The following is a 21,102-nucleotide window of genomic DNA, read 5'->3' as shown; positions in this document are numbered from 1 at the left end:
GGTACCTTCTGCAGCGGAGGGTGGGGGCTGCGATAGCCTGGCTGGGAACGTGCAGCTTCAGCGCCAGAAGGAATGATTTCTTCCCGAGACGCGTCTCCCTTGCCCCAGCGGACCCTGAGGATCGGGGGTTGCCTGAGGCTGGGAAGCAGCAGTGGCAAAGGGGACAGTCAGTGAGGGGAAGTGAGGAAATGACTCTGCTCCTTCCATCGATGTCTTAAATGACTCACCCGCTGGGGTTTGGTGTTAGCGGGAGGGCTCCAGCCGCCCCCGCAACCACTGACAGCGAGCCTCCTCTCCAGAGACAGCACCAGGGATTTCTAGTAGTCAAGCTGCATTTTAAACGTGCAATAAAGCATTTACCACTTTGAGTGGGTAAATGGGACTTACCCGGGACTTCTGTGACCCATCATTCCCACAAAGCATAGGTAACTCAGCCGTGCTTTGAACTTCGCGCAGCAAGTTTCAAACAGCTGGAAAAGGTGTTTGAATCCAGAATTAGAGAGGATGAAACGCTGCTGACCTCCAGCTCCAACCTTCCCTCTGCTTTAAAGCCAGAGCTCACTACTAAACCCATCTCCCACTATACTCCTACTCACACTTACTCTGTTTGCCAGATCTAACCCCAGATGTCCTTTAGTCCCTCTGTCCCTGTTTGTTCTCTTTCCTGCCACTTTGCCACCCAGCAAGGACCAAAGTCCAGGCTCAGTTTTTGTTATGCATATGAAGTATTTAATGGCATTTCTCCTTGTGGCTCTGAAAGCTGAATCATCCATCTGCAATTGCAAAGGCCCCGGGGTCTGGTTCCAAATCTTAATTTTGTGCTTATTTGCTATTTTAGGTATGTTCAAAGGTCCTAACGACAACAAATGCAAGCTCTGCAGGACAGGAGACTACCAATTACAGCGGGGCAAGGAGAGCTGTGACCTGTGCCCAGAAAATCACTACTGCCCTGTGAGTCTCCATCAGCTGGTTTGACAGCCTGGATTAACAAATATTGCTGTCCTGTGACAAGCTAAATATACTTCCATTAACACCATTTTTATCTGAGCCTATTTCCTTTTCTTAAGCGTAGACAGAGCCCTGACGGAGAGAGATGGTTAAAATTACAGAATCACAGAATCTTCTTGGTTGGAAGGACCTTTGAGATCATCAAGTCCAACCACAAAAAAAAAAAAAAAAAAAAAAAAGAAAAAAACCAACCAACCAACCAACCAAAAAAACCCACACAAAACAACCACCCACAACCACGCACCACCTCACCCACAAACAGACGCAAACCAACATTCTCAGGCACTAGAGCATGCCCTGAAGTGCCGTGTCTACACGTTTCTTAAATACCTCCAGGGATGGCGACTCCACCACCTCCCTGGGCAGGCTGTTCCAGTGCCTGACCACTCTCTCAGTAAAGTAATTCTTCCTAATACCTAATCTAAACCTCCCCTGCCGCAACTGTAGACCATTAACTATGACAGCAGGAGTCTGGATGAGCTGCCTGGTCTCATTGGGCCATCGGGGGAATGTCAGAGGATGGTGTATCCATTAATGAGGTTTGATGTATGGACATACTGTATAATGATAACTTTAGCTCTTCACCCTACTCCGAGTAACACCACGGAGGCAGATGGGCTGAATTTAATGATGGCAGGTTCATTTCTTGGTTATTTTACCTCCGTTTTTTGAATGCTGCAGCATCGCCTGCCTTCATGCTTGTTACCTTCTATAGTCTCCCCCCTTTTCTGGCGCTGAGCGAGTTGCTTTTTCTCTTGGGCAGAGCCCAGACGTGAACCCGGTCAAGTGCCCTCCCGATGCCTTCTGCCCCGCGGGCAGCACCGAGCCAGCCTACTGCATGGAGGTCTTCCTGTACAAGGCTGGGGACTCCTGCCAGCTGACGCCCCTGATGGTCATTCTCCTGGCTGTCTTCTCAGCAGGTTAGTGCTGGTCTTCTCTGTCCTCTGTTAACATTAGACACCTCTCTGCAGCTGGGCATCTTCCTGTTAGGCCAACAGTGTTCTCTGGGTGGTGTATTTTATGTTTCTGGAAACCTGGATTTCTAATAAAATTAGAAAATCCTTTAGAAGGATTTCCGTGCAAAGCATAATCCTTTCCCCGTTTGTAAGCAGGGATATTGCTGTATTTACTCTAAAGGAAGGCATAGCATAATGCTGCATGTTTGTTGTTTGTCCTTGAGAAGCAGGTGTGTGCATGGACCCCAAAACAGGAATTTCTTGGCTGTCCAGGAGTAGGAAAAAGGACAATTTCCTTTCGGTATGAGACTGGAAGTTTCCTGAGAGCATTCCCCCTGTAACTCTTGCCGCAGCATCCAGCGGGACGGGGTGCTGTCAGCTTGTGCAGTGTGGGTTGTATCGATGCTGTGGTGCACCTTGTAACCAACAGAATGAAAGACAACCAGCACCTACTGGGTATGTGGAGCATCCCTCATCCCAGATGCCACCTGCTATAATTAGCTCATTAGGGTAAGCCAATGGGTGGATGAGCTTTTCCACCTGGAGGCTACACCATGAATACTCATTCCAAAACAATGAATATGCCTTTTGTAGTCTTAAGAGAGGGGGAAAAATAAAGAGTTCTGTAGTTTTTAACCAAAGTTTGGGGGAGGTTTAATCAGAGATAACAGTTACGTTGCAAATGAACAACTCTTACTGCTATGGATTGCAAAGAGAGCAGAAGGGAAGAGGGAGACTCATCTCCTGCGTGCAGGCAGATGAAGAAGAAACCCCACTGTAAGTGCCACTTACGCTACCAGCTCTCTTGACACAAGATTTTAATCTTCAAGTCATAGAGATGACGAATTCATCAGAGGATAAGGATTATAGCCTCATAGCCACGGTTTCCGTGTTTTAAGTGCAACACTTATGTGCCTCCTGAAGACCCATTCTCCACTCCAGCTTGCTGTTGTTAAAAGTGGGGGGGGGACGGGGACGGGAGATAAAATAGATGTGTTATTCCCCGCAACAAATAAGAGAGTGCAAAGCTGCTTCTCCAACAACAAAGCAGGGCTGGTTGTTCTCATCAAACTCCTCTCTTGGCACCTGAGGACAGCAGGGGCTGGAGGGGCTATAGCTCTGGCAGCACTGGTTGACTGCTCTTCTCCAGAGGGCTGAAATATCTTGGGGGGGAGCAGATGAGGGTTGTTCTCACAAGCTCCTCCCCTGGCCCATATCCCCTTGCGCTAGGCTGCAATCCAAAAATCTGCCAAAACAGATGCCATCTGAAGTGAGTATTAATTAGAAAAAGTAGATTAAAACGCAGCGTATGAAAAGCCTGTTCACACAGGGGCAACGGCCGATTAATCAGCATTTCTGATAAACAAGTCTGAGGGTCACAGAGCAACGTTTCTCAGTGAAGTCCTGCCTGTCAAAGTGCTTGCTCAGAAGAGGGGTAAAAGAAACAGCCCCCACAGGAACCCGTGAGGATTTCACGGCTGGTCTAACAGATCAATTGTTTGCCATGAGACTGTCTGCTCACGCAACCTAAATTTGGAGGTATTTGTCTGGCCATATTGCATCACAGCGACAGATTTGTGCTCTTCTGTTAAGATCAATTTTCCCTGATTATGCTTCTGCCAGAAACAAACAAACAGAATGTCGCAGTACTTGGTATTTGCCAATTATTTCCATGTCTATGCCCAATCTAAATGTAATTTTTCCTGACAGTCCTCATCCCAGTCTAGACTCAAAGTTAATCTAGGTCAGTTACTTCCTGTGCTTCGGTGTAAGCGCTGCACAGGGCAAACTTGTTTCTCAACAAGATCCTTCGGTGGGATCAGCAATGGATAAGATGCCAATTAGAAAACAATAGTTCCACAGAGGAGAGTAAATGGGAGTAGGAAAGCAAGTTACTAAATAATTTTGTTAAAACCTGCTGTTATTCTCCACAGCTTCCAGCATAAAGGTGAAATGTCACAGTTGAGTATTTATTTTCACAACTAGCAAAACCATTTTTTGTGCAGAATATGCAAGAGGAAAAAAAAACAACCTTAATTTACTAGAAGAGAATATATGAGTTGGGAAGCCGTAAGAGCAAGATGCTTCACCTTCCTGTCTAAGAATAACTACCCTTCCTTGCCTTCCAGGTGGAATCCTTGCTGTCTTTGTATTAATTCTGAGAAGGCGGCAAGAATCTAGCAAGAAATCCTTAAAGACTCTATTGCTGCCCCGAGGCTCAGGAGGACACACGACTTACGGGGGGACCGAGCACACAGCACCAGTCTATGCTGGCTGGTAGTGCAGGACGTGCCATCAGCAAGCACCCGCTTCCCTTTCGCCTGGGGCAATACAGATGTGTGCGTATGGGCAAGGTGTTTAACCCGGAGCAACTGATTTCTGTATAGCTAAATTAAATGCTGAGAAATAAAACTAAATTTTTGAGTTGTGGCTACTCGTAACCAACCCAGCTGCCTGCTGTATTATAATGGGACTGATGGAAAAAAACCTTCCCCTTTCAGTTCCTGGCTTCATTCACCAGTAAATACTTTTCTCCTTTCCTCAGGGGAAAAAAAAGACCCATCAAAGAAAAAAAAACAGCAAACAATTATGTCTCTCTCTCCATTTCAACAGTCAGCTCAACAGACTGAGTGAGGATTGACTGCTCCAGTTATTGAGGTTCCTGTGACACAACAATCGCTTCCATCTGAGCAGGAACTAATATGAATGTGCTTCCTTTTAAGCATAAGCAATTTTTAAAATATTTTTTTTTCTTTTTTTTGCCATTCTCAAAACTTTACCATTACTTTAAGCAAGGATAAATCAAGGAAGGGCATCCCAAAGCCTTCCTCTTCCTCTCTCATGTGGGAAAACATGTGCACCTGAAATAATGGCTGATTCCTGGACAAATACGTCGCTTTTGTTTCCTGCTGTAAGGTGCTGCTTCGTACTACAGCTACAACAGCAACTCAAAACTTCCAGCAAACCTCACAGGAATGCCCTTCTCTGAGGCAGACTGTTAAGACATGAAACTGTGGGGATGCTTTGGAGCCAAAGGGAGCAGGATGCTGCTGCCACAGAAGGTGCCGCGCACATTTTTGCACACCTTGGAGGTGTGCCTGTGCTAGACCTTATTGCTTGAATGCCCCTGCAGAGTACTTGCCCTGATCCCTGACACTTGATTTGTCTCCCCCCCCCCCCCCACCACAGCAGCACTTGTGATTTGTACCTGTTCGCTCTGGCCAACTCCAAGCTTTCTCCTGTGCAGCTGGACCAGCTTCACCATCTGATTAAACTGATGTATTTGTATTTTATGGGGATGATTTCAAATTGTGTAGGTGTTTGTGTGCCTAGTTGACTTTTCTCTTCCTAATTTTTTTTTGTTTGCTATACTTTCTCTATCATGTTTTTTTCTCACGTTTCTCATGTTTAGCTTTCTCATGGCCATTTGAGGTCTCACCAGCGTACCAGCCACTCAAATGCCTATTGACTGTAATGGAGCCAGCCTCAACTGCTCCATGAAATCAGTACCCGGGGTCTCTTAACCTTCCCACCTTGTTGCCTCCCTTTTCCTCCTAGGATGAAATTCATACACGCAGTAGGTGTGCTGGGTAACTCCAGACAGACCAGCCATCTGTGCCCCTTCATCACAGTGCTGTGCTTCACCAGCTCCACCAGGGCTAGTAAAAATAGCATCTGCTATTAAAAGATCTATGCTTTTAAATGAATGTGCACTGTGGTGGAAGCAGGTGTTCCTTCTCACATGAGTCTTTCACAGGGCTAGCACAGCCGCAGAGCCAGTTTGGGGGTGGGGGTTAAGTGGTTACTGACATCAACTGCTCTTTCTCCTCTCCCCAGGGGTATCAGTTCTCTGATCTCTCTCAGCTAGGTCAGATGAATAAATGGATGGGAAGAGAGGTACATCCTCCTTTGTGATCACACAGGTTGCCCAGAGAAGTTGTGGATGCCCCATCCCCAGAGGTGTTCAAGACCAGGCTGGATGGGGCTTTGAACAACCTGGTCTAGTTGAAGATGTCCCTGCCTAGGGCAGGGGGTTGGACTAGATGGTCTTTAAAGGTCCCTTCCAACCCAAACCATTCTGTGATTTTAATCTGGGTCAGCAGCAACATGGATAGTACCCCTGGCCATGCCCCAAACCCCACTGCACAGCACGGGCAGAGCTCCCCGCGTCCTCCCCAGCCTCTCTCACAATCTCCTTTCATAGACAGCCATTACGTTGCTCAACGGGCAGAAAAATTGCGGCTTTTCACGGGAGCAGCGAAGGGACACAGAACTGATGCACAGCGCTAGATGATCTCACAGCAGAACAGTAATCCATTAGTATCAAAGCCATTTTCTGAAACGCTCTTAAATAAAATGTAGCCGCTGTCAGCCATGGGAGATGCCACACGTGAAGTCAAACCAGAGCCAAATAAAAACCCCGCTGGGAAAGCAGAACGCAGTGAAATTCAGACCTGACCAAGCAGGAGCAGCAGCAGTGACAGCCAAAGGAACCCAAGGGAATGGAACTGGCAGGACGGCACGACTCCAGATCAAAGCCATTACAGCCTGTAAAATTATAAGCAACAGAAACCAGCACTCTAACAGGAAAAATTGGACTGCAAAAAATGTCAATATTTTTGTGATCAGCAACACTGAAAACAAGTCGAAGCACAATCATTTTTACCTGCATATAAACATAAGACATTACTTCCACGGAGTCTCTTAGGAAGTCCTGGAGCAACATCCAGTTCCCTCACTGCCAAACCACGCTTGCCTAGTATATATAATTTCACTTTTTTCTTTAATGAAAAAAGAAAATTGGTGCAAAAAACCCTATGTAGAGCTGTTTTACAAAAATGAACTAGCAACTTCTTAAATAACTAGGAATAAATTTTAATATTTAATAAGACACTGAAGTTTCTCAAGCAGTCAGACATGACATGAAATAATGTGACTCAACAATGTGGAAAAATCCCATTAATATAGTCTTTCAAGATATTTTGCTTTTCCAAGCAATTAAAATAAAAACCCCCTAAAAACTGACCATGAACACAAAGCTATTGAACAAAACAGACATTTAATTTGATAATTCTTCCTAGATTGTATGAAAATACATCTAACATATTCAACTGAAAATTGTTTCCATGCTTGCTGATGTGACAAAAGAACAAATTCTGAATTTGGCTATTGTGTACCAGCTTTGAAGAGTTTGCTGGAAAAGGAAAGACATCTTTCTACTTCAATGGGCAAGACGTTAAGTACATGATTTAAAGCCACACAATATTCCATGCTTAGATGTTATTTAGGTGAATTATAACAGAAAATCTTTTAAGTTGCTGAATGCTAAAAAGTATTGAGTTGCATCATGAGAAAGCTTAAATTTTTCAAGATTGTTTTCCTTTGTGTCTGAACAGTGGGAGAAGGAAAGTAGTGAAACAACTTATTTTTTGCCCTGTTTTTTTAAGGAAACTTAAGCCTATTTTCCCAGTGCTGCAGAGTAAGGTACAGAAGCCTTCATTAAAAGATGCCTAAAATCCACTTTTCCTGAATCAGAAACTAAAATTCTACCAGATCACCACCTGAGTGACTCAGCTGAGCTCACGGGCTGACACGGTCAGTAGGTATTAAGGAAGAACATGGTCCACGTTACTTTTAGAGAGCAATCTCTGAAGCAGGTGATCAGCAGAAGGACCAAATTCCTCGCCCCTCAAAAGCAAACTCCCAGTTGGCAGCCTGAGCAATGCAAACCTTCATCGGCCCAAAGAGCTGAGCAGGAAAGAGCAGGGAAGAGGCAGAAGGGAGCAGAAAGTCAAACAGCCGCTGGCTGAGATCTGTATGTGTAAATTTAACGTTACGAAAAGAGCGCCGAGAGGGATTGCTTTGAACACCAAAGTCTGTCTTTACCCACTGACAGACACGACAGAGGTGGCTGTCCTGTCCCCGGCCACACTAAACGTGCTTGTGAGCCCCCCCGAGAGGCAGGCAAGGAGTTGTAGGCTCCGCGACTGATCTTAAAACTGATGGTGTTACTGCAGCCGTGCCAATCGGTAACTATCTGAGATGGTGGCTTCTGGAAGTGGTATCTGCCTCTTAGGACCTGGGGCATAACTGTTCCAGGGTGCCAGAGCTGTTACACCTATATATGAAGAGGAAAAAGCAAGGAAACGACTAAAAAAATAACAAGTTATAAAAGCAATGGAATGTAAAGGTAAAATTTTATAATAACTTATTTAAAGGTATTCTTATAAAGCCTTCCTTACATGGTATAGTATTCAAAGAATGGTCCCAATAACATCAAATTCCTTCATTTTGTTTAAAAGCGATGGGGAGAGTCTTTCTGCTTTACTACCTGATCTCACTTCCCTCCCCTCAAAAACCAGTATTAGAGAAACATATATAATACCATTTTTTGGTTTTGATTTTAGGCACAGGCCTATGCCTCAGTCCTGGTATAACACAGAGCTACAGCAGAGGGAAAGTTTCCCTCCAAAACCTTGATTTTTTTCCTTGAGTGCAAGGCTTGGCATACCATTTTTAAAAAATGCAAACGTGTAACTCTTCCCCCTATTTTGAACTGTGCTAAAAGTATTTGAAAAAAATTAACCTTCCAACAGTGTTTACAAAAACTCATTTAAAAAACAAAGCAGTTTGGTCACAAAATAGAAACCAAAGAGTTCAGGATAGGACAATGCTACATTTAAAACCTCTTTCAATTAATATCTACTAATAAAACAGAAGTTCTTACGTGTTTGGAACAAATAGGGATTTTGAAAATAAATTTCCAAAAACTAAATCTGCAATCAAATCCTGAAGAAATACTTTGGAAAAAACCCCATACTCTCTCATGATATAGCAAGGCTTCATTTTTAAAGGGGCTACACAGAGTTTCTGCACTATTAAGGGCAAACTAAGCTAGACCATACACAAATTACTAAATGGACATGAAGGCGCACATTGTGGCTAGATAAAAATGGCACAAGTCAAAACTTACTTGTAACACCGCCTAATCACACACCAATGACATGCACTGGGGAGAAAACAGGTAAAGATATTTTTCTTTACCGTTTTTTCCTAGGTCTAATATTATTTCCATCAATACTAAATCTTGTATATTTATCTCACCGCAAGTGTGAGAACCTAATGGGAGCAAAGAATTCAAAACAGCTTTGCTGACACAACACAGTGGCAATAAGATAGTTGAGAGCAGAGCTCCTAAAAAAAATAAAGAATGATTTCAAACAGTCTGCCAAGTCAAGTAGCCAGTTTTACACAAACTTTATCAAAAGGAACAGTCAGGCTAGATTTCACATTAAAATTGTTCCTTACGTGCTTCTTCAAAAATCTGGTTTACTTTTAATTAGTTGTTTTGAATTTAGATTTTTCACTTTAGTCAAGTTTCACCTTCTGTTTCATTCATGGGGGAATTTTGTTCCTTATTAGGCACTTTTTGCATTATCATCACAAAGTTGTAATGCTTGGATTCCACACATTCCAAAGAAATGTTTGCCTCTGTGTTTTACTTGACATTAATTTAAAAAAAAAAAAAAAAAAAATCAAGTAATTTTTTCAAATAATAGGTTTTGTAAGATTTATTTTTATTAAAACATAAAAATCCTAGAGTATTGGGCCTAGATTGCAAGACAATATTCCTTTAAATCCAGACTTGTACAGCTCTGTAAGACCAAGTCTTTTCTATTTCACTGGAATGCAATACAGGAAAAAACAGTATAGAAAAAAATCTTGGTGGAAGGATATTTAAAAACATGTTTGTTTAAAAATCATTGGAGAGCTATTTTATAAGAGCACAAACAAATTGTTATGGGTGTGGTTATAGAAAAATACGCACCTGGATCATGAATGGCATTCAAGCAACTTGCTCAAAAACACACAAGGCAAGCAAATCTCATCGGGACCACAGACCAAGCCATTTCTCACTTAAAAGGACTTGAGAGCTAATAACTTCCTTCAAGGATATACTATTTTTAACATCTGTGGTTGACAAATACTACCTCAAAAACCTATGTTTACATCTACCTGGTTTGATTTTAACCTACCTCCGATCTGCAAGTATTCTGGAGGGAACCTTTTACATTCGTAACAATTCAAGTGTAACTGTAATGCTGAGTAATAAGTTTGGTTTGTCCTGAAGTTTTCTGAACTATGCAGTTCGTTATCAGTGCAGAGGCAGCAGAAGACTGCTGTGGTTGGCTCAGTGGATTTATAAAAACAAAACAAAACAAAACAAAACAAAACATCCCCCCCCCCCCCATGTAACCTTTACAGAATATATGTAAAATTGTGTCCTTCCCTGGTCATATTCACAACTTATCTACAAGATAGTGTTGGCAGTAGAAACTGCAGTCCATGACTATTTGCATTCAGCTCTCATCCATCTGCTCCTCTGCTTTCTCTTAGGCTTCAACTTGTTCAGTTTTTTGCGGGGTTTCTCAGTCTTCTGAGTCTCAAGAGAATCCACCCCGAGAACATGTTCAGAGCAGCATAACTGTCCATTCAGCATAGAATTTAGTACTGTCCCGTCTTGGTGTTCCTTGCAGAAAGAATTTGGGCAGAAGTGGCAGAAAGAAACAGAAGGTTTGCCACAAACATCACAGTGGTGCCAAGGACACTCCCACTTTCCTGCATTCAAAGACAAGGGGGGCATTAATAGGGAGTAAAACGTGTCATCGTCTTTTTGAAGTTTTGTGTTTCAGCAGCTGCACAACACACGACTTTCCTGACAAAGACAGATGAGACGGCAACTACTGTGGCTAATCTCAGAAAATCAAAATACTACATCATACTTCTAAAGCTCAACTGACAGCAGTAAGTCACAGACTTGACATCCTCTCATTTAAATACAGCAGTGAACTCCAACCAGGAGAAATTATTCAGGCTTTACTGCTGGAAATAGCATTTTACAGAACTTGCAGGCTGGTAGAGTATCCAAACATCCAGTCAACTGCTGCCTACCATTACAACGCACACCTATTTTATGTGAGTTGTGCTCATGGATGGCTGACGGGCTTTACCTACAGTCGCTGTTTTGCCCCGGTGTATTTTACCAGTCATTGTTTACTTGTTTCTGGGGTAACGGACTTTGCCTGTTTCACTTCTTCATATCCCACCTGAGGTGGCTGACTGTGGAACCAGGTAAGTCCCGTGCTATCTGGAATGGCAGCCTGATGTCTGCTGCCCTTAACATTTTTTCCTACTTGCCTGGTTCCAGGTGCTGCTGCTATTCCTTCGGCTTGAACTCAATTGGCTTCATGCATGTCTTAGATATAATCAACCTTCCTGTGACAGGGCCACAGAGCTCCTACCCAGCGATGTACTAAATTACCTACATTTGTAAAACAAAGGGCTCATTTTGCCAGAGGCAGGAGGAAGACCTTCACTTTGTCTCCATACTCAAGAAGAGCTCCTACATGATACACAAGGGAAGTTCTTACCATATGGAAACAATGTTTTCGAGAAGACACTCTTGACAAGGTTTCAGTGCAGTAAATGAGGTACCTGCACAAGTTATTTATTTACAGAAGTTTAAGAGGAAAGCCGACTCACCAAAAGGACGTTTCACCAAACCAAGACAGGAGAGATGGTAAGCTTTAGTACAAGATTTCCTGTCGCACAACACCAGCTGGCCTCCGTCACCACAACGGAAACAATCGTCTTCAGATTCTTTCTTCCCTTCGTTTTTCGTTCTGCGTCTCCGTGTTCTCTTTTTGGTCTTTTTGCCTTTTTCTTCTGAGGCATTAGTGGAAGAATTCTGAAAGAGTAAGTTGAAAATCTATAAATGTCAGTTTTGCAAAGGAAAAATATTACACAACCTAGCAAAACTGTTGACATACCTGGCAGACTGTGCACACAGGCAAAAATTTGACTTGGTACAGACCTGTGCAGAGCCTCACGGTGCCTGTGTTGGTAAAAAAAACAGGCTGACCCTTGTAAAAAGTAATTTTGAAACCAGATCTTGTTCCTACAATCCCTTCCTATCAGAAAGCTCACTCACTTTCTTATTACTGAAAAAAGCTCTTCCAATTTCCAGTTTAATCTGCTTGCAGCTAATTCACCTCCATTTTATTCTTGCACCACCAATCACTTCAATATCCATTTTTCTCTTCTAGTTGTGTATACTCATGCCAGAATTGTTAAAAATAGCTTCCACTTCCATTCTTTTGAGGAACAGACATCAGAATTTCAGGAACTGTATCTGTGCCCATAATGCTAGGAAGAATACACCAAGCCTTATCTCTATTTCCATCTGACAGTCTGCTGCTTGCGCTTCAACTGCTTGCGCTGCAACTCCCCTATACCAAATCATATAAAATTCATTTTTTTCCGCATCCCTACCATCATTCCCTCCCCCTCATCCCAGTAATCATTACTTACTTTTTTTAAAATCAGCCCATTCTATCTACCAATGCAGAAAGCCCTGCAAAACCAAACTGTAACATTTCATTTCTTCACGGCTGTCTGCCTAAATTGATCACAAGCCTGTCTGAAACCCCACTTAAGCCTCTCCCTGAACAAAACCCAGCTACGCGAATTCTGGAGATTTTAAGTCCACCCTCTGAAGTGCCTGGCACTGAGCAGTGTGAAGGACCACATGAAGGTGCAGCCTTTCTACATCCATGGCTCAGATGTTTTTTTCTCTTGGGGATGCACTGGTGCCTTCCCTCACACTCCTACGCCAGCGCTTCAGGAAGCCCCATCAATTTCTGCTGGATTACAGGTTTTAAATTAACCTAACATGAATCATACAGTGATTCATACATGATTCAGAATCATACAGGTAGTGAAGCACTGGAACAGGTTTCCCAGGGAAGTTGTGGATGCCCCATCCCTGGAAGTGTTTAAGGCCAGGCTGGATGGGGCTTTGAGCAACCTGCTCTAGTGGAGGTGTCCCTGCCCGTGGCAGGGGGGTTGGAACTCAATGATCTTTAAGGTCCCTTCCAACTCTAACCATTCGATGATTCTACGATTCTATACAGGCCATTTCTTGACATAATTTGGTATCATTTTTTCCTCATTCAAAACTTAACATTTTTTATTCTTCAGTTCAACTGAAGGATTTTTAACAAATCTTTAAAAAATAATCATTTTTTAAGGTTCAGATGGGGGAAATATAAACTGCAACATCAGGATAATCACATTGGCTATAGTTAGGCTTGTTTTTATTCAGTTCCTAACTCCTACAACCCTTCCCCTCCTTCATACTTTGCACAGAACTGGGAAGGTTATTCCCTTTGCAACCCCTTCTTTTATACGCTTTTGATTCCAAAGGCTAGTGCCAGTAGCTAGCAATATTTCTTATTCAGGACCAAAGTAATTAATTTCTCATAGGAGAAAGTATTTTAGAGTGCTCAAAAAGCAGTATCGCCTGCTGTACTATTACAGCATAAAAATGTATTCTTTATCTTCAAGGTTATGTTTGGCAGAAGAACGCTTCTGTCTTCCCAGCAAGGGAAACAGTAAGCCTTTTCCTCAGAGGACAGCTAGCACCCGATCAAGCAGCAATAACCCTTATCATAACACAAAACCGGTCCACCACTGCATACCACAAAAGAAAAACAGGGCTAGTATAGTTTGACAAGAGACATGTCAAATTCTCTTTATGTTTTACTTGCCTTTGGTCTGTCCCCAAGAAATCCACTGCAGTTTGGGGCACCACATTTGCAGACTGTTTTTTCATTGCCCAGACAGTCAAGGTTGTAATTAAAAGTCAGCTCTGTCCCTGAGTGAGATAAGACATAACCTTTTATTATGAAGCACAAGGCAACAAAACCTATCAAAATTATTACTAGCAAATAAAGCTTTCATTATCTGTCTTCGGGTTTCGTACTTGCTTGCTGATGTATTATCATAGGGTTTTCCCCCTCTTCACTGCTCATAAGCACTGACAATGATTAACAGCATGGTGTCTTATGCAATTACACTCTAAAATTAAGTGGTTTAGCTTCATAAAACTGTGCATGTGTCTGGTCTACACACACGTTATGTATCTATATATATCTATCTATATATCTATATCTATTGCTAGATATAGCGATAGATATGTGTGTGTGCATGTCTGTATGCAAACCAGAACATAAAAACTTTTAAACAGCCTTCTATATCCACTCCTTAAGCTTGTTATCTTCACTTGAAAAGATGCAGAAATACTGTTTAAGATCTCTAAAAACAAAAACCACGCTCTACACCACGAAGCTAATGCATGGATACTGACTAGGGGTTCTTCGGGGTTCCCTTAGAAGCAAGCAACAAAAAGCAGCCATGGTACTCACAATTAAGAAACATTAAATAAAAGGCAGATCACAAAGCATCTCTTCCGCGTGCCGAGTTCTCAAAAACAATATTTGCACTGAATCAGTTAAACCATGACCATCCCACTCTTAACTGCACAAAAGGTTTAACTTAGGGACTTAAACCAAAACCAACATAGGCTGATATACCTGCAGGAATATCGCACACAGCAAACAGGCCGACACGAGTGTCTCCATTTACTGTCCATTTTAGAGTTTCACAATTTGGTTGGCAGCTGTGATTCATAAAACGAGAATAGTTTCCTTTGGGGCCAGCATCAATAATACGATCCTGGAGATCAAACCAGCAACAGAATGAATGTTTTTTTCTCTCCACTCCATCACAAAAAAAAAATAATAGAATTCTAGAAATTATTTCAGTAGTTGCATTCAAAACAGACATGATGTTGCTACCCAGAAGCACACAAGGAAAGCGATGGCACTTGTTGTATTGAAAACTGTAGTGTCTCATGTGGCCTGGAATGTGACACTCCCAAAGCAATACGCATGCTCTAGCTCACATCTTCCCAGAACCCATCGCAGCCACAGGGCAGGATAAGCGTTCTTGTGAGCACTCCAGTGGTCATGTTAAGAACCCCCTCCCTCCAAAAAGCCTCGAAACTCAAACTCAGTCCATTTACCTTTTACTTTGCATTCACAAAGCTGTGACGCATTTACAAATACTGTGCTTTATGGCATTTACCAAGTCACTGCATGATTACTTGCAGAGATTACCAGTTTCTCACCAGCTTTCTTTCCCCAGATCAGCCTAGTTTGAATAAAAACAAGCTCTTGGTAAACTAAAAAAATCCCATCCCTACACACAATTGTCTTTTAATTTCTATCTCCACCAAACATAACAGACATTAACAAAATAAAATGCAGTCTTGAAATAGCCAAAACTGTGTTTCTTTGCAGAGCTGCTTAAGAAAGCTTTGCTTATTTATGAAATATTATTATAGTTTCCTTCTAACTCATTTTTATAATGCACATGTATGATTGTCATAACTACGTGCACATACATCCAGCCACTCTGACTGCATGTGCAGCTCAGCCTCATAATGGCACGGGCATTTTTACAGGACAGAACCACAATGAGCATTTAGTAACTATGGCAAGAGTTACATGCATGTTCAGTTCAGATATTTAACGCACTGACATTGTATGTCAGTTTAGTAGAGGGATGAGAAACTTAAGTGTTCAGAGAAACATGGTTTTATCATTCTTAGGTGATAACTCCTGTGCAGGAACTCCTCGGTTACAGGACTCATGAAAATAGTAGCTGTGGAAATACAGAGCAGGACAGTCTTGGGGAAAAGAAAGGTGATTAGGACTGAAAAAAACATGCAGGACTGACAGTCAACTCTTGTTCTTCTCCTAAGAAGCCATTTGGAGACTGAAGCAATGTAATATATATAATCAATACACCCTACTGCCCCAGTTCTCCACTTTCTTCCCGTTCCCAGGAATAAAATACTCAGAGGTGTGCACAGAGAATCACCGATGCTGGATTAATTTGCTGCGTTAATTAATCTGCTGCAGAATTGATTTGTGGAGTGCTGGCTGGCTACTAATGCAGATGGTGCTTTCAGAAAGGAGTTTCTACAAAAGTACAAGGCTAGTTTTGCTATAAACAAAGAAAGGGACAGACAACTATACTCCACACTACTCTCAAATGATAATTTTTTGTTGTTGAAATTTTACTAAAAGGATTGCTAACAGTAATTCTTTCAACTGTATCATTACTATTTCCTGAAACTTCATACTTGCTTTTAAGACTAAGCTGATACATACTTTTGCTGTACTTGATTTCAAGCAACAAAGCGCAATTTATAGACCTCAGTATGTACTTTATTACATTACGCAGATAGAACTAATGAGATGCATTATATATATATAGAATGGAGCAAGCACAGAAGATACAACACTGCAAATACATGAAACTGTGGAACATCAAAGGTAGCAGAGTCCCCTATCAAGGTGATCAACGGAAGAAAAAAGAGATCAAAATAATATTATAATTAAATAACAGAAAAAAAAAGTAAAATACTCTACCTTATCAATAGTAAGCATGTAGAAGTGGGTAATGTCATTTTCATGTGCATATTTGATTCTTGCCATACATTCCTCTTCATCAATCAGCTCACCGACATACTCATTCACAAACTCTCCCTGAAAGATACCAAGTATCACTAGTAAAGAATATACCAAACCCACAAAGAGCATCACAAGTCACCAGTTCTTTACCAGGCAAGAATGATTCATACCTTTTTAATATCCCTCTTGGCGACCAGACCCCAGCCTTTCCCATCGGTTTTGATGATCTTTGTCTCAGGGTATTGACGTTTTGTAAAGCATTGGTTTTGGCACCGTTCTCCCGCCGGACAAACTTGTGGGTGGCATTCGTACATCAGCATCCGATTTAGGCACTCGGAATCAAAGCCACAAGGGTTTTCATCTGTGGGTTTGCAGTTGCACTTGGGAATCTCAGAAATGTCAGCAGTATATATCTGCACTTTACCACAAGGTTTATTCACCTGCATAATACATTAAAATAGTTCAAACATCACTTCAAAACATTTGGGTTTATTGTAAGAGTTATTACAGTGGTTAGTAACTTGTTTTTGCAACACCAAATGCTCCAATGGAAGCAAAATTTCATCAGTTCATGACTGTAAAAGCACAATTACCAGCACATCATTACAACCTTTCCTCCCCATCCGCCCACTCAGCTCCTCCTCCCCAGCGCTGGCTTAGACCTTTGAGTATCCAGTGTAATCTCCTCAAACTTTACCTTAATGTGCTTGTATGGTGGAGGTTTACGTTCACTTTCTTGGGTTTCTTTGGCTTCTCGCTGTAGCTTTATTTCTCGAAATCGAGCTTCAGCTTCTTGCAAAGCTAAAAGAGATTGTTGTATCAACAATTCAATTCAATTCAATTTTCTGGCAAACAATGCTCAACAGATGTATCAATTCTACTCTTTTTGTCTCCCAGTCACACTCATCATTTCCTTTCCAGAAAGCAAAAATCATCAGAAATAGTTCCAATTAGATGCTAGTCTCTTACAAGCAATGAAAATAATGCTTTCATTCAAAGTTAGTCATAGTGATGGCTGCCCAGCACACCAAAACAATTTTTTTAATTCAGTATTGTATAACAAATGTACAAAACCAGTCCCAAGGCTATGTGTGAAGGAAAGCATGCATATCACAAGATTATTTTTGTTTACTTTTAGCAATGTACCATTTTTGAAGACTTTTCCAATTCCTTTGATCCCCTGATATCTACTCCCTCTGTCTCCCTCCATATAAGGGAACACCCGTGCTTGGTGCGTCCAATAGTAATCCTTAGAACCAAAGAAAAACACAGGAAATTCTCCGATTTCATGCTTCATTTTCTGGATATTTGGGGGAACATTTTTCGGATGGCAAACTTCTGCAGGCCACCATCTAGCACAGAAGTACAAATAAAAAACATACAGCATTTTAGTCAAGCTCTTTCTGCAAGAGACAGTTTAACAAAATCACCCTAAATAGCAGTAACTGATTATTATTTCCAAGATCCAAGCGGATTTAAAAGCCTTTCCTCCCCCCACTCACGAGAGAAGACAGGACTAGAAAAGGAAAGCCTGACACTCAAATCTATGGGATTTTTTTCCACCTGCAAGACAACCGTACATATAAAGCTCCTTGCATCTGGTTAGCAAAAACATCACCTCTAACGAAGCTTGCAATTACTGTAATTGTCAAAGATCAAGAGACAGCTGATAATAGCTATGAATGCCATGTAGGATAAACCCCGCCCACCTCTATCTCACTCAAATCTCAACACTTACAACCTGACTTATCTCCCAGCCTGCAAGGTAGTAATTTAGCCAATTACAAATTACACCATCTTAATTATTTGAAGAGGTCTCCGAAACAAAAAGGGTTGAAGGCTCATACACTGGAAGCAGATGTCTGAAGACTACAAGGAGTCCTGTATGGGTAATAATGCCTTGGCCGAGAGCAACAGTGAAGCTGCAAGTCTTTGAACTTGAAGCTTGAAAGGAGATGGGATCCCTACTTCACGGAGGAACAAGAAATCTGTGCACAGCAAGGCAGGCCTACCAAAGCAATCAATTGTATAAATCCTTAATTAACACGGCAGTACTGTGAAACAAAATAAATCCGTTCATCAGACCTGTAGTTTCCCAGTTTAACCCAAATAATATCCTGGAAGTGGAGTTTCTTCCCCGCCCTGCAGTCATTGCAGTACCAGCTCCCATCTGGCATTTCAATGTTTAAACAGTCTGGGTGAAACGCCGCAGGACATGACTCGCAGCACAACAAGCTTCCTCCTTCGGAGAGGGGAAAAAAAAAAAAAAGTTGAAAAACATCAAGACAAAACTAAAAGTTTTGCATTCCAGCCAGGCTCAAAGCAGTGCGATACACATGGTAGCTTCAGTTAGAAAATAAATGGTTAAAACATGCTGGCCTTACAACAAATACATGTCCTTCAGTTGTGTACAAAACCCAAAAGGTCCTCACTAATTTGAATGCCTGGCAGACTCAGATTAGTAATACATACAAAATAACAAGCCAGCTAGCGATAAAAAAGCCAGAATAATGCACCGCAAATTATAATTACTTCATTTTACTTTAATGACTACAATATATTTAACATAGTTTAATATATATTAAGATTTCACTGTATGCGAGATTTTAACAACAGATTTCTCTTCCAGTTTTTTCCCTGGGGGGAGGGAATGAGGTTGTTAGCTTGTTCCATGAATTATCAAGTGGAATGTTAGCTGCAGCTTAAAAGCTGCTATGCTGCATGTTAATTTGTTAACAAATCAGGTAAACTTTCACTGCTACAGTTTAATCAGCACTAAGCGTTTTGTGGTTCTCAATAAGAAATAAATTTATTGTACAACATAAACTGAAACACCCTTAATTAGTGGCACTCCCAGCAACAACTAATACTGATTCAATTTGCTGTCTGCTGCTAAAATAAAGGCGACTCTTAAAATATTTATGTATTAATATTACGTATTAGCAATAAAGAAACACAAAAAGCCTCAGTACATTGAACGCAGGGGAAAGAACAGAGAAATACTTCTCATTACGTGTCTCTGCTAAAGAATTAAATCAGGCTTCTGGTTGCTGGACAAAGTCCAAGTGAAAACATTCTTTAATACGTTATATCTGCAAAAAAAGGATACTGAAAAACTTGAAGCGGCACAAGCCAACCTGAAGTTATTTCAACACCTAACGGAGCCTAACTTAATATGCCACATTTCTAATCATTATCTATAATAGATTAGTAAAATAAAATTTAAATTGAAGAATGAAAGTTTCAACGCTGCATTTATGAAAGAGTTTTACATCAGTTTACCTTTTGAACACACAAAGCACCAGCTCACATTGACATGCGCATGATGACTTTTTCCTTTCATGGCAGTGAAATGATTCGTACAAACAATGCTGTTGGAAGCGATGACTGCACATCCCGCAGCAATGCAAACGTCTCCAGCATGGTATGCGACAGGACAGCGGACACAACGCATCATCTTTCCTAGCAAAGCAGAACACTGCCGTATTATTTTTGAACAAAACTTTGAACTACGAAACAGTAGTACTGTCTGAGGTAGCCTATATAAACACACACAAAAAAATCAATTCTGTTTTCCAAGTCTGCATATTTGCATTTAGCAACAATACTGAATTAACAAAGTTTTTTTAAGAACCCTACACTGAGTTTAGAGCACTAAAATATTAAAATGTGAATGCTTATTAAACTCTGCACACGAGGGTAGGCAAGCTCTCCTCAGTCACGCAATTTTGTCTAGAGATGTTGCCCAAAACTAAATATACACACAGAATCAAATGTCCCCACACTCGGCGGGCTTTGCTGCAGTATCTGTATGTTCACAGGTCTTGCCCTCGCTCTGCTCAGCCTGTCCTCATCACATATGCATTCTAGATCGCATTCTCTCTTGAGAAGAAAACGTGGTTAACTATGATAATTGAAAGCTAGTTTTTTAAAAAAGAACACGAACAAGGTAAATACTAATGTTGACTACAATTATTCAATTATTTATTGTTACATAGTTATTTAAAAAAAATTCTGTATCAATCAATAGTCCATGCATGCCTGAAAAATTGCAGCTAGCAGCTAGAATCCTTACCTTAACATACCATAAATAGACTTAATTCATCAGTCATAAAAACGTAAAATGAAACTACCTTTTGAAATTCGTGGATGCGAGGGGTTACTAACATGACAGCTTAGGCAGCTGTGGAGAGGACATCGAAACCCCCTGTTCTCAAACACAGTAAGATGAAACTTTTTCACACAAGCTTCATGGTAGAATTTTCCGCAGTGGGATACGACACAGCGTTTCACATCTGCCTTTCTCTCTTTACAGACAAAACAGGTATGCACACCTGGTGGCAAAAGTAATAAAAGTAACTAATTTTTCATCCAAATCTGTGTATTTAAAATGCTTCTGTTGCGAGTTCTTGTTATGCGTGGGGGAGTTGCTTTTGTTATTTTTTACTTTATTTTTAAACAAACACAAATCAAATTCTATTATTCAATGCAGCAGTCTATTTACTTTAACTCTTTAGTGTTAAATATTAATCTGTTCAGATACAGATAAAATAAAGCTACAATGCAAACCAATTAAAGTGTCCAAAACAACACCCAAAGCCTCACTGATCTGCTTTTACGTTCTTATTTATAAGCCTCAGTGCCAGGATGACTGTGAATTTTTTTATTTTTTTATTTTTATTTTTGTTAAAGCAATGAAATAGGATGATGGGTTGTCTGTGATCCTGTGAAATTGGAAGTAGGTCCACAAAGCAAAG

At 41.2% G+C, this 21,102-nt stretch overlaps 1 protein-coding gene and 1 non-coding gene across 2 annotated transcripts in view; both read right to left on the bottom strand.

Moving 5' to 3' along the window:
• Positions 1–7,008: 7,008 nt before the first annotated feature.
• NSD2 (nuclear receptor binding SET domain protein 2) overlaps positions 7,009–21,102 on the bottom strand; it is a 77,457-nt gene continuing 63,363 nt past the window's right edge. Inside the window, exons 12-22 of the mRNA XM_074148381.1 lie at positions 20,479–20,679; positions 19,628–19,807; positions 18,431–18,587; positions 17,492–17,697; positions 17,043–17,146; positions 16,516–16,785; positions 16,304–16,420; positions 14,399–14,540; positions 13,574–13,680; positions 11,508–11,712; positions 7,009–10,583 (exon numbers count right to left, since the gene is read on the bottom strand). Coding sequence (XP_074004482.1) covers positions 10,315–10,583; positions 11,508–11,712; positions 13,574–13,680; positions 14,399–14,540; positions 16,304–16,420; positions 16,516–16,785; positions 17,043–17,146; positions 17,492–17,697; positions 18,431–18,587; positions 19,628–19,807; positions 20,479–20,679 — 1,958 coding nt within the window. The 3' untranslated portion in view covers positions 7,009–10,314. The remainder of the gene's footprint in view (positions 10,584–11,507; positions 11,713–13,573; positions 13,681–14,398; positions 14,541–16,303; positions 16,421–16,515; positions 16,786–17,042; positions 17,147–17,491; positions 17,698–18,430; positions 18,588–19,627; positions 19,808–20,478; positions 20,680–21,102) is intronic.
• LOC141465141 (small Cajal body-specific RNA 23) lies at positions 14,693–14,823 on the bottom strand. The gene has a single exon (XR_012463272.1).

The sequence above is a fragment of the Numenius arquata genome, chromosome 5 (genome assembly GCF_964106895.1).
Source record: "Numenius arquata chromosome 5, bNumArq3.hap1.1, whole genome shotgun sequence".
In the NCBI taxonomy this organism is placed as follows: Eukaryota; Metazoa; Chordata; class Aves; order Charadriiformes; family Scolopacidae; genus Numenius; species Numenius arquata.
This window is presented reverse-complemented; position numbering and strand designations above follow the sequence as displayed.